Consider the following 18088-nt stretch of genomic DNA (forward strand, 5'->3'; position numbering starts at 1 on the left):
CGCTGCCTCTCCAGGAAACACTGTTTAAATGAATAGAGGGAGTGTGCAGTCTTGATAGAACGCGGCACAGGCAGAAGCATCACTCCGGTCCGGGAAACTACAAGTCGTTTTCTCACAGAAAGGAATCCAGCAACGAAGGCCAAGCTTGAGTCATGTGTGGTAAGTTTACCTAATTTCATCGAGTTCATGTATTTAGAAACTTGTGGGAAGTAATTCCAAAACCTTAACATTGCACTGACGGGCTCAGGCTACAGTAGCCTATGATACCGATGTCGAGCGAGGGATTCGCAAAGTTATCATATCATACGATTGGTCCCGTGTAGTTATACCGATGTTGTTATAGTTTTCGTGGTAATGGAAATAGGAATTCTGAAGCGAAACGGTTAGATAAATAGCTCTGTTTGTTTTCTTAAGCTTTACGCCCAGCTGCGACGTGTCAGGATTTTCACTCACGGATGTTGACAGGCAAGACGTAGGCTACAGTAGCCTTACTTAGTGTCAGAGTAACTATGGGGCAAGTTATTTAACCCTTTGCCATGTTGTCTCATCGACCAAAAGTGACGTGGTTTGGTTTCCCTGTTTATACAGACCCAGGTCTGTCTCTGTCTTACATCTTCTTAGCCAACTTGATTCCAACTTGTTACCACTCGTTTTACACTTCTTTGGAATTTATGGTCACTGCACCTCATCTATTTTTTTTTTTTATTTACTTATTTTATTTTGACTAATAGTTAACATCAAAGGAACATATGTGTATGTATTATAACAGATTTTGACCCGGTAGACTATGAAAGTAGTGATCGCAATTTTCATTTTAGTGTTGGATGTTATTTTTTTGGGGAAAACCCATATTTCTCATATAAAAAAGTGGTCCAATTTGACCCGAGGACAACATGAGGGTTAAGCAAGTCACACCCACCGCCACAACTACAGCTACCTAAAGTTAAACCATTGGCCTACATATTTTGACAGCCTCACGTTTAAAAAAAGAAAAGAAAAAAAATCTCTCGAAACAGGGACATTTACATCCATACCTAAATGTTTAACAGCACTTCGCCCTCTCCTCGTGTCTGCAAGGAAGAGGCCAAGACTGTGGGAGGTAACAGCAGCCTGCCTACCTGGCTGCTCCAACACTGCGCGCAATGTGCGTCCGTCAATGGTCAGCTGTGTGCTTGCGGGAGCAGAGCTGCCCGAAACATTCCCACACACACACACACACACACACACACACACACACACACACACACACACACCGGGACAGGAGGCATATAAACCCAGCAGCCTCATACTGTACACAGTTATTTTATCAAATATATTGAATGAATATTGAAGGATGCATCAACTTGACTCAGCTCATGTAATTACCTGGAATAACGAGATATAATTTCTGCTCTGTCATACAACCTGTATAGTTTTTGTCCTTCCCAAACATATTAGTGTTAGGTGGAGATATAGACTATAAAAGATAATACAGCTGAAAGCTAGGAGTTTATCATTGATCTGCCATGTCCTTCCTTAATCATCTATTTAAAAAAAAAAAAAAAAGTGGATATTGATGTCATCTAACAACTACTGGCAGCTGTTTGTTCCTATATCCTACCTTGTAAATGTATGCTTAAATAAAATAGAATACTGAGCTCAAAAGATGCCACTGTGCTTTGCAGTTGTGTAAACTCTGTCTACACGGTTTCAGAGGGTTTAAGTTCTGTTTCTCTTTCTCCCTCTCTAAAAAGGGATATTTGCCTATCTGAATTACCGAGTGCCTCGCACCAGAAAGGAGATATTTGAGACGCTGGTGAAGGGACTGCAGCGACTGGAGTACAGAGGGTACGATTCAGCAGGTAAGACACTTGGCTTCACAGTGTTGACACACACACACACACACACACACACACACACACACACACACACACACACACACACACACACCATGCACAAAAGTGTATAGTTGATCTTGGCAGTCCCTGTGCGTTGAGTCCTTAAAAAGCTGGTCAACATTTGATAGCATTCAAGGCATTGAGAAAACAATCTGTCAGAAAATTAAATTTTTTTGGGAGTTGAATCACTGCAAATTGTTGTTGGATTTGTACTACCACACCCTATTCCTTTTGACTGCTTCCTACTGTACACGTGGTGCCATTTATTTTAACTGTACAATCATAATAATGTTGAATGAATGATGCAAAACCGGTATGACAGCTATAACTGGTTGACAAAGAGAGGCGGTGTCCTGGGCCACCTTTCTTTATAAACCATAGAGAAAGTATCTAATAGAAACTTGTAAGAATAAAATGTGATAGCTACCAAAACACCTTAGGAAGCTCCAGTGAATTCCAGCCCAGAACCTCCTGCCACCTGGACATTTACAAGATGAAGCCACGCCCCTTACACCCCACAATAAATACCTCAGATGCTGTTTTTCCACTTTAATGGGCCTAACAATAGGCCTTACAGAACTTGCCCGAGTTTGTACCTTTGTCATTAGTCATAACATATCCAACTGCGTTTTCATGATGAAGTTAAATTTGACCTCTCATCACTAATACAAGCTTAGTGTCTTACTTACCTCACTATAGAAGTATATATTTCATTGCCCCTCCCTGTCTGTTTGCAGGTATCGCTGTCGATGGCCCTAGGAAGACGGCCACTGACATCAACGACAACACCATCTGCTTGATCAAGAAGAAGGGGAAGGTCAAGGCGCTGGATGAGGAGCTTTACAGTGGGTTCATTCACATTTGATCCATATTTCTCACAACAGTTTTTGGGTGTAAAACGTACGTGTGTTGCTCTCAGTTTTGAGATATTGTCCTTAGTGTGTTCCGTTTGAAAAGTGTCCATTCTTTTTGTACTTCATTTTGAAGAATTTCTCCAAAAATCCAAAATTCTCCCCCTCTATTGAACGTTGTGTGGTGCATTGTTTCGGACTTTAAATGTCCCTTCACTCTATTCATGGCAGTAAAATGCAATCTGTTCATGTCGGTAAAGGGATTGGTGTTGTGTTTTGCTTGTTCAGAGAAAGACTCACTGGACCTGGACGAGGAGCTGAGCACACACTTTGGCCTTGCTCACACTCGCTGGGCCACACACGGAGAGCCCAGCGCTGTCAACAGCCACCCTCATCGTTCTGACAAGGATAACGGTAATATGTGCCAATGTACTTTAATGCACGCCCACATACACAGTACAGTATATAAATGCATATACTGTAACACCTATGCTCAACTATAAATCTATGCAAAACATAACGTAGGCTTTGACAAAAGGAACTCTGACCTTTTTTTCTGTGACTCTGTGATTATCATGTTATGAATCACTACATTGTCATCCAGTTATATCATTAAAATTAAAGATGCTATACCCATTAATTTAACACGCCCTCAGACACTGTAGGCTCTGTTCTAACTAAATATACACCCATCTCTTTGTCATTAGTGTGCCATGTTAGTAGGCATGTTAATAATGTATTTTGACTTTAGACCAAGGCGTGTATGTTCATTTAAGTCCAAAGTGTGAAAGTTCATATTACAGAAAAGGAGAAACACTAAGTAACTTATGTTTGTATTATATTATGATTTATTACTATATTGTAATGGATATATAGACCTGTTATTGGTTATCATGATAACTTATCATCTTGTTTGTAACTTATATGTGGTGATACTGTTTTCATGCCATTTTAGTTGCTGCTAATTCCACTGCTTTGTCCACATGCATTAACATTGTATCATGAAAGAGCATTTGAGTTCTCATGATTTAATTCGTTTTTGACCTTTAGCCCCTTTGTCTAATCTGTTCACTCTCACTGACTTTCTTTTAGAGTTTGTTGTCATCCACAATGGCATCATCACCAACTACAAAGAGCTGAAGGCATACCTGGTAAGATGCATTATCATCTGGAATTTCTCTTTTAGAAACAACTGAGTCCCAACCCTGTTCAGTTCCATCTCAGACCCGCCCGCCAGGCTCAGTGTCCATTAACCTGCTCAGTGGCAAGCCCCTCGGTCACTCTGTGAGAATCATAACATCCCTCAAATGAGTCATAAAGACTAGATAATGTGCCATTTGTTGTATTTATTCAGCTGGGTTTGTTCTAAAAAACAGGCTGTCCCCTACATAGGCAACAACTGCAACCAACAAAACAACAACATCATGCAAGAATTTTTAATTCTGTTTTTAAATAAATCCTGCTGTCAGCACTAGAACTATATATTAAGGCAACATTGTTCAATATTACTCATTAACTGAGGTGTGACTTGTTGCCACATTATACTTGGGCAAAAGTCAGACCTGACTGGTATATACAAACAAGAAGCTAAAATTGAAGAAAGTATGTTGATAAGTATTTATTTATTTATTTGATGGAGGGAGGAAATCTAATTATTAAAACCTGAAATAACCTTGTCTTGTTAAAATAGCACAAGTTTTTGCTGACAAAACCAATGAAGTCTGTTCAGACTAGATTGTTGCACATAAAACATTCAGTGTGAAATGACTTCATTGGCCCATGCAAATTTAAGTGTGTAATATAATCACTTAAGCAAATTAAGTATTAAAGATTTTACCATGTAATTTATTAGCTAGTTGTTTACACACAACAGCGACATGAGACAACGTCACCAGTATGACTCTGAATGCTTCGTCAAAAAAGTTTAAACATAATTCCAGTTTCCTTCAATCAGCAACATGCAGAAAGTGAATCTGAAAGCTTTTACCTTTGTTTGATAGTAATTCTGTCCGGGTTACTAAGGCTACAGTTTAGATATTTGTTTTGACACCAACCTTAAGCACTTCATAAAAAGCGACCAAAATAAAAGATTCACATGGAATAAGTAAAAAAAGAAAAGAAAAAAAACTGCTGCAGTTTGATATTGCAGAATGACCGACAGTATATCCTCAGTGTGTTTGTGTTAATATTAATATAAACTGTACCTTCCTCAGATCACCAAAGGATATGAGTTTGAGTCAGAGACGGACACAGAGGTGATCCCGAAATTGACCAAATATGTTTACGACAACCGAGAGAATGACATCACCTTCTCCACCCTGGTAGAGAGGGTTATTCAGCAGCTGGTGAGTAGCTCACACACAGCTGCACATAACCTCCAACACCGACACAGCTTGCCCCCTGTACAGCAGCACAGCTGGTGTTAGCATGCTAATCTTTGTTTTGTTGTTATATTACAAGATATCAGGGGTTTGCGTCTATTTCTTTTTTCTGCCAGTACATTTACTCATGTATTGTCCTTAAGTACAATTTGAACAGACTTTACCAAAGTATTGCCATGTTATGCTATCTCTATATTTGACTACTCTCAGGGAAATTTTACTTCTCTACATTTGTTGAATAGCGATAGTTACTAGTTACTTACATAGACAACAGATATGCTTTTATGATATGATGCAGTACTATATTACTAATCTACCCATCTGCATAATGTGTACTTTAACTCTTTATACTTATGTTCTTATACTTAAGTAACATTTTAAATTCAGGACTTTTACCTGTAATAGTCTTTTTTTTATTTTTTTTATTTTTTACGGAAGTAAAGGATCTTCTAATACCAGTGAGACACACCAACGTTTCTTAACTTCTTAACTTTTTACTTCAGCTCTAGGTTAAAGGATAGACATTTTTACGACCAGCTTCTTGATAACTGTGAAGGATACCATCATGTAGCTTAGTGTCATAAAATGTTTCATTGACCATTCATACACACGCACACACACTCATTTCCTCATTCTACAATGTGCGCTTGAATTTCCTGTCCATTAAAACATTGTACAGCATCACAAAAACAACTCTCAACGTCTCTGTAGCAACTGCCCTCACAGCATCACACGTGACATCATCACTCGTAGAAACAGTATTTTTTGGGGGTTAGATGGAGCAAGCCTTTTCCATTGGGTGACTTTCATGCTTCACAGCTTCACACGTTTGATTGGAGTGGGTTCTCTCTCCTTAGAAGAACATAGGAGGCAAAGCAGTCATTTTGGATTTGGAGTAATGGGAACCAGATAGTTAGACAAACGTACAGCCCTTGTCTCCCTCTCTTATCCCCCCCACTTTCAGCACTGCACACACACTGCACACACTCCAAGCCTGTTCTGCCTCTAACCACCGCAAGCAGCATTGCAGTCAGTGCTTTCAAAACACAGCTGATGTTATACAATAGAGGTCTTATTTCTTATCCTCCCCCCCTCACCCACCCCCTCACGGTACATCACTACTTACCACACACCCAACCATAACTGCCAAACCCCAGAGGAATTTTTTGTTTTTGTCCTGGAAACGTTTTTCTTAAAAGTTACACGCTTCCAGGAATACACGACTAACCTTACGTTTGCATTTAAATCATTATATTTTGAAATTTTTCTCCTCCTCTTCCCTGCCAGTCTACTTTAACATTGGTGTATTTCAGTCTTTCATCAAGCTAATGTAAACTCACTATTTCCTCTGCTTCTTTTTGTCTCAGGAGGGGGCCTTCGCTCTGGTGTTTAAAAGTCGTCATTACCCCGGAGAGGCTGTGTCCACCAGGTTAGTACACACACACACACACACACACACACACACACACACACACACTGCTCGGACATTTCACTTCACATTTTGGTCCAGTGTCTGTGCAGTGAGCCAGACTCATTGGAGATGAGTCATCCCTGTTATTACAACTATGAAGCAATACTAAATATGATTTAAGGAGAATTTGATTCAGTCATTGTTGCTTTATCTAAATAACATCCATTAAATGTGACATGTTGACTCTGGAACCTGCTTTGCTTATGATAATGGGAAATTAAAATGTTTTTTGTTTTCGTATGTGAATGTGTGCATAGTCGCATCCACCTGCATGTGTCAGTGCTTTCTGCGTCTTAAGACCCAGGCAGAGCAGAGGTTGGATTCAGGTTCCCCCTCCACCTCCTGGGCCTCTGGCCTCTGGGATGCTGGCTCTAGGCCGCCGGCTTCTCTGTGACTCATTAACGGAGAGACTAGAGAGTTTCCTGTTTCTGCAGCCGGGAAGTGCCCCTGCCGCAAAGACTCCTGGTTAATCACTTTACATAATTTTATTTGACTTTATATGTTTGGTTCAGTGAGCCATCATGGATCAGGGGAAAGGGGATTGCTGGGAGCAGGGGAGTGATAGAGAGAGAAAAAGGAGGAGGGCAAAAGGGCAACAAAGTGAAGAGAGACACATGGGCCGTTACTTATGGTTTATGCTCAACAGGTTGCCAGGTAGCGCCAGTGTTGGCAAGGCTGCTTCTTGGCACACCTGCTGCTAAAGTAAGGAAACTCTCTGGCATCCCTTTTGTCTATTCTGTGCTTGTATTTTCTGAAGAAAACCTTCTGATATCAATAGTCGGCATTGTCTACCGGACGGAGGGATGAGGGAAGGGTTGTAATTATCCAACCGCCCTTTGTCGTCAAGCATCAACCTCCTGGCAGGACCTTAAACCTCTTCTTCTCACCTTCTCTTTCTTTAACTTTCTCTCAATCTATTGTTCCTCCATCTTTTTTCCGCCGTTCTGTCTTTCTCTTACTTGCTCCTTAATTTTCTTTCATCCCTTTGCTTCCCTTCCTTTTTGTTTTGCCTTCTCTCCTTCCCTCAGGGTAAATATTGTATTAGATAGTGACCACATGTTTCTGTTTGCAAGCCTTCCCTTTTCAAGGCCCAGACCCCTTAAAACAACCAGCGGTCTTACGTCAATGTAGCCGAGGCCTAGAGAAGGGCTAAGCAGAGAGAAAAGAGAAAGACAAGAAATAAGGAGAGGCTCTTTGGACGCAGTTTCTCAAGAGGTGTTGTCATATTAAGTAACTCGTCATTAAGAGGTTTTCTTTTGATATACTGTTTGGACTGTGTATATATATATGTATATATAATGTGTGTGTATATATATATATATATATATATATATATATATATATATATATATATATATATATATATATATATATATATATATATATATATATATATATATATATATATATATATATATATATATATATATATATATATATATATATATATATATATATATATATATATATATATATATATGTATATATATATATATATATATATATATATATATATATATATATATATGTATATGTGTATATATATATATATATATATATATATGTATATATATATATATATATATATATATATATATGTATATATGTGTGTGTGTGTGTATGTATGTATATATGTATGTGTATGTATGTACACATATATACAAACACATATATACATACATACATTTAGCCAATGGGAGAAGCCCACATGATATCAGTAGCCAATGAGAAAGCAGTGACTCGGTCCAGGAACTGTGAGCAAATCCTAGAATGGAGGATCAGTTTACCCGTCTAATGTTCAAGATGAGAATGTTTGGAAAAGATCTGGAATAAGTGGGAGAATGTCTGAGCCTCCGTCTGTACAGGGAAAAACCAAACCTCAGGATTGTGTACAAAATAATGAAGAAGTGAGAGTTAAAAAGATTGAGTTTGAGGGAAGACAAAAATTCTTGGAAGAATGAGAGGAGAGATCATAAGGAGTGCCAAGGAACTTTAGTTTTGTTTGGAATAATACAGCAGGATAGGATGTCAGGTTACATCAACAGTACCTTTACAAAGCACCACATGAGAGTGGATGTATCTGACATTGTTGTATGTCTACAAAGCCTAATCCTCTCTTTTCTCCCACCTCACCCACACTTTCTCTCCCTCTCTCCGCCTCGTCCTCCCTGCCTGCCTCATTCTTGTCCCTGCAGGAGAGGAAGTCCATTGCTCATTGGTGTGCGAAGCGAGCACGAGCTGTCGACCGAAAACATCCCCATCCAGTACAACACTGGTGAGCTCTGTTCTTGACTCTGTCTGCCATTATCGGCTTACACTGCACCCTAAATGTCTGCACACTCACACACAGACATACATGTAGGTAGTACATACAGAGCAGAGAGAGAGAGAGAGAGAGAGAGAGAGAGAGAGAGAGAGAGAGAGAGAGAGAGAGAGAGAGAGAGAGAGAGAGAGAGAGAGAGAGAGAGAGAGAGAGAGAGAGAGAGAGAGAGAGAGAGAGAGAGAGAGAGAGAGAGAGAGAGAGAGAGAGAGAGAGAGAGAGAGAGAGAGAGAGAGAGAATTCATAATTCATTAGCATACTAAATGATCTTGTTCCTGACAGAATCTGTCTCTGAGTTGCATAAAAAATCATTGTTTTATTGGGCAAGTAAAATAAAGGGATTTGACTTCTGAAGCTGCTTGCTTAGTCACGACATAGTGCGACATTTCTTTGTTAAAAGTAAACGAAGAAATTGAAAACCCTAATAGGAAGTTATGAAGTACTGTACGGATTTCGGGTGTTTTAACACAACCCTATTACAAGAACTTTATTGCTAAAATATATCAATTATGCCCAATTTAAAAGTGAGAGAAACCATGAATTTATTCCCTCTTAACATTATGTGATATCACATTTCTTACAGGTTATAAAACCAATTATGAACCAATCTCAAAAGGATAAGGCAGGCGAAGACCCAGACCAACAATGCATTGGTCCATCTCTTAACACTTTTGGACTCTCAAAACCTGGCACAGTAGTTTAAAGCAAACTCAAACGGGAGTAAATATTTATTGGGGACTATTTTCAGCCAGCAGGACTGTGTAAGTGGGATTGACTCAAAATAAACTACACTGCCTGTGTTTATCCTAATGAAGGAACGGTTTGATTCACTGATGTGTTTTTTTTATAGTTTTGGGGCAACAATGGAGCTTTATGGAACAGATGACTAAATTAAATCAAGCTTTGGCTACACAGTTATACTTGTTAGTAGGATAAAGTCATTGTTGGGTTTTGTCTTTTCATGTAAAATGTGTCATTCAGCAAGATATGCAGAAGTAACCTTATACAGTAGCCCTTAAACATGTATCCTATCAAGGAAGCATTTTCTCTCTTCACGTTCTTCCTGGATAACCGTGTAATATTTCTCTAATCCATTTTCTTTGATGTACTGTAACAAATGTCACAAAGTGACACTTTTGGCTAACTCAAGTTCAGATATGTTATGGTTCTGTTATTCATTGTGCCTTTTTGCTAAAGTGTTGCCAGGGGATTTCTTTGTGTAGTTTCAGAGGGTAGTGTTCGTCTGGTGTTTAAAAGTCTGGATACCTGATAGAGAATGTGGATCTTAATCTTAGAGTTTCCAGCTATAGAGACATAGTGTCTCTTGTAATCTTTCAAATACGCTTGTTATGAAAAGCGTCGTTATAATTATTCATTGTTAGCAACTACCAGTTTATTTTTTTGTTGCTTCTTTTTCTCTACTGTTTGTAGGACTGTCTTTGCTGTCTTATCTGTATACTTATAAAATATATGGTTCTTATATGGAGCAGTCCAAAGTCCAAGGCAGAGTAAGGTGGTTTGGGGCAAGGAGGGAGCCAAGCAGGGTGTGTCCTTTTTACGGTTGAATGGTTTTTTGCCCTCTCTTGTTACAGTGTAACATTTTATATAGTAACTAATATCTCTATTACCACACATCTTCTTTAAAATCACTTAATTGTTTGAACAGTATATAACATACCGTAATTACAATTTAATTACAAAATAAGACCATGTTGACTCTTTGTCATGCCAGTGCTCAATTGGCATTTTGTCACTACCAAAAATCGTAGTGCATGCTGCTAATAATCAATGACAAATTCAGCAAAAGAGACCAAATCTGATAACAATTAACATTCACTGATGCTTGCCACCAGGTAGTAGCCAGTTACATCAGTTTACATCAGTTACAGCAATATGGACGTTTTTTCATGATCATAATCCGTTATAAAGATCTGTTTCATGGTAACTGCTCTTATCAGTTGAATGCATTGCCTAAAAACGTTTTCTGATCTTACTGTAATTCAATAATTATGAGTATATCTAGACTTAAAGTCACTGACCTATGTCTTATACCCCATAGCTCGAGTCCAGGAGAAGAACAGCCATAATCGTCCTGACTGCACCAACGACATTGACTGTGTGGGGGATGGCAGGGCTGTGGAGTATTACTTTGCCTCTGACGCCAGGTGAGATCCCAATTGTCTGTGTAGATGGTCGTATCATTGAATTCTTATTTGTCATGTTATTAATGTCACTGACTCCTCCACTATCTCTCTCTCTCTACCATATCTGTCAAGTATGAGCATAAATAATAAAAACAGAAACAAGTTTAGTGTCCTTTATGAACCCGACCAGACCGGCGGACACCATCATAATCAATTTATCACATGCATCATCTTATCTCTACCCACAGTGCCATCATTGAGCACACCAACAAGGTGTTGTACCTGGAGGATAATGATATAGCAGCGGTGACCGGCGGGAAACTCTCCATTCACAGGATTAACCGGCAGGCTGGTGAGGATCCAGTGAGGGCAATCCAGACCCTGCAGATGGAGCTGCAACAGATCATGAAAGGTCAGATTATGGTCAAAAGACAATTTTGTTTGTGGGTGCCCGGATAGCTCAGTTGGTAGAGCGGGCGCCCATGTGTGGAGGTTTACTCCTCGACGTGGCAGGCCCGGGTTCGGCTCCGACCTGCGGCCCTTTGCTGCATGTTATTCTCCCTCTCCCTCCCCTTTCATTTCTTCAGCTGTCCTGTCACTAAAGGCCTAAACAAGTGACAATTTTGTTAACTGCTGGTTATCACTTTTATTTTGTTTCAGACAAGTTGTTAAGCTTAAAAGGAAATTGTAAAATGTTTAAGAGATCAGAGGTTTTAAAGAACACCAAGAACACACTGTGTCCTGATTCTACTGGTATCATTCAGGACACATACCAGATACAAAAGTGGTAACATGGCGTTTGCTTAAAGAAACAATCCTTCCAACTTCAATTACACCCAAGAAACAAGGTCACAGATAGAGGTTTGCTTAGTTCTAGTTTCTAGTCTAAACAACACAATGCCTGTCTCCAGCCTGAAGATAAGACATAACATCTTACCTTAGCGTGGGACCCCTTTACTTGCTGACAAAGTAAGGGAAAAGACAGGGTCAGTTAACAGCCCTGCAGAAACACATACACTGTTAATACCAAAAAGTATTTTTTCCACCACACCTATTGAATACACTGAGAACATGCATTCAGTGTTACCAATCAAGTCCAGTTTGTAGTCTTATACTTGCTCTCCCTCTGCTGGCTGAAATTGATAACATAATACGGCTGTCAGTTTTTCAGCCTCTTTCAGCACAGACACTCACACCATGTACTCTTTCTTTTGTGTCTTATCTCTTGGGGACATGTCCTCATATGCCATGAGAGGTAACTGACCAGATAATCTGATGTACATATGCTCCTCTCTTTGCAGGTAACTTTGATGCCTTCATGCAGAAGGAGATCTTTGAGCAGCCGGAGTCAGTAGTCAACACTATGAGAGGACGGATTTGTTTTGAAACCAACACAGGTGATTAGTGATTTTACAAACCGGCCCTGCCTTCAAGTTTTAATGATATGTAGGTCACCTGAACAAACCGGTCCCTGATCCCTTAAATCAATATAAGCAGGGACCAAGTCAGGCTATGCACACAGGATCTGTTTTTGTGTCCTTCATTGTCTGTTTGAACATGGAATTTTGTTTATTTGCACATCACTGCGGTCCCTTATTTCAAAAGGCCACTAATGTAACTGTCATCTATTTCCTCAGTGCTTCTCGGTGGGCTGAAGGACCACCTGAAAGAAATCAAACGTTGCAGACGGCTAATCGTGATTGGCTGCGGCACCAGCTTCCACGCTGCAGTGGCTGTAAGTAGAGCTATCAAAAATTGGGATAAGCATGATGACGGGAGAAAGGCAGTTATGACTACCAAAAGTGATGTTCAAAACACAAAGATACTGTTGTCTGAAGAGTTATGATGATGGTGATTATGATGATGATGATGATGATGATGATAACTGCTGCTTTTTTTTCCTCCAAAATGTTCAGACCAGACAGATCCTCGAGGAGCTGACGGAGTTGTCTGTCATGGTGGAGCTGGCAAGCGACTTCCTGGACCGCAACACGCCTGTGTTTAGAGACGACGTTTGCTTCTTCATCAGCCAGTCAGGTTAAAACAAAACACAAAAACTTTCTGACAAACCAGTCTGAGCTAGGTCTTCTGGTTCAGGTCACTGTTTTAATTTAGTTGGATTTTAATTTCTAAAAAATAGCGATCTGAGATAAGGATCTTTTATTTGAGACACATCTGACCATGAAACTGGCTGTAAAGAGAAACTTGCGTCACACTGTCATGGTCCTATGTGAAACCTGTATCATCGTCATTTTGTCTTTTACCTCCAACAGTGGCCTCACTGTGCTGCAATTTTGCATTGTAAGCATATCCTTTCATTTCCTCTGCTCCTTCAGGAGAGACAGCCGACACCTTGATGGCACTACGCTACTGCAAGAGCCAAGGTGCTCTGACAGTTGGTATAACCAACACTGTGGGCAGCTCCATTTGTAGAGAAACAGACTGCGGAGTCCACATCAATGCTGGCCCTGAGATAGGAGTGGCTAGCACCAAGGTATAGTTTATACTGTACATCCCATAGGTTTATACAATCTTTCTCAGAATGTGGCAACAGCAATATGCAATATACACATACTTTACATAGGGTGTCCAGCAGTACTAACAGCACTCTGCATTCAACTTGATGATACAATCCATCTCTTTAATGGCTGCATGATATACACAGTTCTGTGTTATTTGCTAGATAGGCAACACTGTTCAGTTACGCTTGGGGTTATATGAGTGTTTTTTGTGTATGTGATCCAGGCCTACACCAGTCAGTTTGTGGCCCTCGCCATGTTTGGCCTGATGATGAGCGAGGACAGACTCTCCCTACAGCAGAGAAGACTGGAGATCATCAACAGCCTCAGGGATCTACCTGGTCAGTCCAACAAACACCAGTCAATCACAAACACAAAGCCTTTTGTGGTCTTAACATTAGCACACAGAATCTTTAAATGCAGACTCCATCCATCCATCCATCCATCTTCATCCACTTATCCGGTGTTAAATGCAGACTGACAGATGCTAACCATGTTCGGCCATCACTGACAAATCAAGCTAACAAAATGCTATATGTCTTGTTTGAGAAGTGTGCACTCATATTCTCCCTGTTACCATAATACCTCCATGTCTACATCAGTCATTCTTCTACTCTCCTAGAGCTGATAAAGAAGGTTTTGGCCCAGGATAAGAAGATCAAGTCCATTGCCGAGGAACTGTACCAGCAAAAGTCTCTTCTGGTGATGGGCCGAGGTTTCCACTACGCTACCTGCCTAGAGGGGGCGCTGGTGAGTTGAGAATGCCACAGTAGTCTGTCAAAAAAATGCAATTCACTTCTCCTAGAATATTAATAAATATGAGGACAAAGTAGGAACATCTGATGACATAACAGAGTTGTAATCTCTATTGTGCTGTATGTGTTGTTATTATCCAATATAATGTTCTGAGGTTGTTTTATTCATTTGACTCTAATGCAGAAAATCAAGGAAATCACTTACATGCACTCCGAGGGCATCCTGGCTGGGGAGCTGAAGCACGGTCCTCTGGCACTTATAGACAAAGACATGCCGGTCATCATGATCATCATGAGAGACGCCTGCTACACCAAGTGCCAGAATGCTCTGCAACAAGTCACGGCCAGATCGGTAGGTCCTGGAAAAAAAACACATTCTACTGTAACTCATCTGCAGGCAGGGGCGTAGCACAAAATTCTGGGCCCTATAGAAAGGCATTTTCTATGGGCCCCTCCCCGCATCCACAGCTATTCATTCTAGCATCTTTTTGGGCCATCCTCACAGTCCGACGCCCCTGTCTGCAGGCACTGAAACACACAAATGTTACTTTCTGAGTGCAACAAATGTAACAAAATGAATTGACTGACTAATATGATTTGTCGTGCTCGTGACTCTCTCTCTCCATAAGGGTCGGCCCATCATCATTTGTTGCGAGGACGACACTGACATGTGCAAGAATGCCTACCAGACCATCGAGCTGCCGCATACTGTGGACTGTCTGCAGGGCATCCTCAGTGTCATCCCCCTGCAGCTCATGTCCTTCCACTTGGCTGTCCTGCGAGGATTTGACGTAAGTAGTGAACATAATTTTTGACTCAAGCTATCTGTACAAATTCTCACTGTATATGGAAAACACAGTCTTTTGTAGTATTGAAGTGCTTTTTATCTAACAAAACTTTAAGGAGATGTGTGAGACTTTCTGCTAATGTGAGCCCCAGAAATGAGGGAGATCATGCAAACAGTGAAATAATCGGTTAATATCGTTCTATGTAATCTTATCAGGAAAAAATACCTGTTTTGAGATATTGTGGCACATAGCTGTCATGTCTAAATACTGCATTTGTCATTGGTTACGTTTCAATATGATGCTATGAAAATGATAACAATAATAATTTTTTTACCCAAAATGTATTAGGAATATGACATTAAATTCACATATATTCTTTTATTATTGTTGCATATTAGTTTTAATGCTATGCCAAGTCTGTAGATTAGATACATGCATAACTGTCCTTAACATTTAGTTTTTTGATTTAACAGTAATTATGAACATCAACACAATTATCCCAAATATAATTTCAACATCTCAATGATATGTAATTTGCATGCAACACAAGATTCGAGGAGGCTATTTATTGCTTGCAGTTCATTAATTATTAACATACTGTACAGTGGTTGTGGAGACCAGTTTACCAAGCTATACTTTCTAAAGCAGTATGTGTATGTGTGTATGGGCGGGCAGTATGTTTTACTTTGTCATGACAGCTTGGTTACCACTTTCGGATTTTGTTTTGTGTAAAACGTTTGGAAGGCTTGATTTTACAAACTGTTAATCTTGTGTTTTCATCTTTCATCTAACCCACCAATTTAGACAATGTCTTTACTTAGTTTACACAGTTATGGCATATGTAATCAGTTACTTTTCTTATCATAAAGGCAGGAACTGGTCAGTGACTCAGGCATCAATGTGAACATTGTGGTTTTTCTTTTTACACCTTCGTGAGAGCAAATCCATCCTCTGTAGCCCCATTTGCTATCCAGCTTTTGTTAGCTTGTTAATGTATTTTAGTTAAAGCATAAAAAGGAAGTTTATGTTCTAACATACAGTGATTGCACTTTATGTGACACAACACAGCCAAATTCCAGGCTATTTGCTCTAACAAACTGCTTTCTCTTTTTGCAGGTTGATTTTCCCAGAAACTTGGCCAAATCTGTGACCGTGGAATAAAAAAGTACAGAAAAGCAGGCTTATAGATGTACAGTGCAATTGAACGTTTGTGTGTGTGTGTGTGTGTGTGTGTGTGTGTGTGTGTGTGTGTGTGTGTGTGTGTGTGTGTGTGTGTGTGTGTGTGTGTGTGTGTGTGTGTGTGTGTGTGTGTGTGTGTGTGTGTGTGTGTGTGTGTGTGTGTGTGTGTGTGTGTGTGTGTGTGTGTCAAATGAAAGAGGGAGGTATATGGTACAATAAATTAAAAAAAGAGAAATGTGAAGTCGACCAAATATACTGCTGAGGAAGTGCCAGTGTCATGGAGGCCTCGCAGAACAATCTATGACAACAACATTCACACATCCAAAGCAACCAACATGCAGTGCCTTTTTCTTATCTCAAGAAGCAAACTACTACAGGCTTAGCAGAAAAGCATTGACATGGTGTATTGAAGTGTTTATAGCTGTGCAATATATGGACCAGATGTGCTTTATGTATGTACAAAATCATAAGTGAGGTGATTTATTCTCTTTCTGTTTAATGAATTTTTTATGTCTATTGGGGGCATCTTATCTCTCTTTGTATAACGGGAAATGTAGGAATTAAACAGTTCTATTCCAGAGAGTTCTCTGAATTATGAAAATCAATTTTTTTTATATTTCACTGCACATTCATGGCATCACTGTGCCTGGTGGACCATTAGCCAATAACGTCAACATTATTACTTGATTCTTGATTTTAATTTAAAATATATTGTAAGTATATTCTGTTTAACAGGATTGCAGTACATGGTAGAGCATGAAACTTTCTTTATACTTATTATTGTCAAAGGTTGGAGCATTTCCATAGACACGCATAATAATTATTTAATGAGCACTTATGCAGCAAAAAAACAATGTGACTACCATGACTTTCAATAATACTTTTGTTTCATCAGCTGTTTGTATGGGTTTATGATAATCATAATATTCTGTATTTATCTGATTCTTATTTTATGGGGGCTTAAGAGAGGGTTTTGATTTATATCTTTAACTGTGATTGTATTTTATACTGTATGTTTTAAAGACCTAAGCAGGCACTACCAATCAATAAATAGGTAAAGGATTCTATTCAAAGTGTGCCGTTGTTATTCCTTAGTTCTCCATACCTTCCAGTGTTTGTTGTGGTAAGAAATATCAGATGTTGATGCTATATTACTTTAACAGGAGGATAAGAGCTGCAGGTATAGTTCTTTTTATTTATTATTTATTTATTTATTTGACAAGAGGTGGTATAAGCCTGCATGATCATTGATTCAGTCTAGTCCCAGTTTGTGCTTGTAATATACCATCATTATGAGATGCATAAAATGAAGCTAGTTCAGTCTATGGACATATATAAAAGATATTAAAGACAGAGATGACAGTAATGGAGCCAGTTAATTTAAAAAACAATCCACAACAGAATAAAAGTGTATATTTTACGAAGTCCTCAGACCTCTCCTTACCTTTTGAGAACTACTCGTGTTTGCTGGACACTTTGGCAAATCAGTAATTGTGCATCCTCTACGGTGGTGGAATGTAACTAAGTGCATATACTTAAAGGTCCCACGGCATGAAAATTTCACTTTATGAGGTTTTTAACTTTAATATGAGTTCCCCCAGCCTGCCTATGGTCCCCAGTGGCTAGAAATGGTGATAGGTGTAAACCGAGCCCTGGGTATCCTGCTCTGCCTTTGAGAAAATGAAAGCTCAGATGGGCCGATCTGGAATCTTCTCCTTATGAGGTCATAAGGAGCAAGGCCCCTTTCACTGTTTTGCCCGCCCAGAGAATTTGGCCCGCCCATAAGAAAGAGAGACCTCATGA

General features: G+C 39.5%; 1 protein-coding gene across 1 annotated transcript; it reads left to right on the plus strand.

Moving 5' to 3' along the window:
* The first annotated feature begins 44 nt into the window (after positions 1–44).
* On the plus strand, positions 45–16350 carry gfpt2 (glutamine-fructose-6-phosphate transaminase 2). Its single transcript, XM_028589288.1, has 19 exons — positions 45–159; positions 1734–1841; positions 2615–2722; positions 3017–3142; positions 3821–3879; positions 4942–5073; positions 6477–6538; positions 8776–8855; positions 10960–11065; positions 11293–11456; positions 12346–12441; positions 12682–12779; positions 12961–13081; positions 13381–13538; positions 13790–13904; positions 14186–14313; positions 14503–14670; positions 14948–15109; positions 16223–16350. The coding sequence occupies exons 1-19, from the start codon at positions 153–155 to the stop codon at positions 16265–16267; spliced, it is 2043 nt and encodes a 680-aa protein (XP_028445089.1). The 5' UTR covers positions 45–152; the 3' UTR covers positions 16268–16350.
* The last annotated feature ends 1738 nt before the right edge of the window (positions 16351–18088 follow it).

The sequence above is a fragment of the Perca flavescens genome, chromosome 10 (genome assembly GCF_004354835.1).
Source record: "Perca flavescens isolate YP-PL-M2 chromosome 10, PFLA_1.0, whole genome shotgun sequence".
Classification (NCBI taxonomy): Eukaryota; Metazoa; Chordata; class Actinopteri; order Perciformes; family Percidae; genus Perca; species Perca flavescens.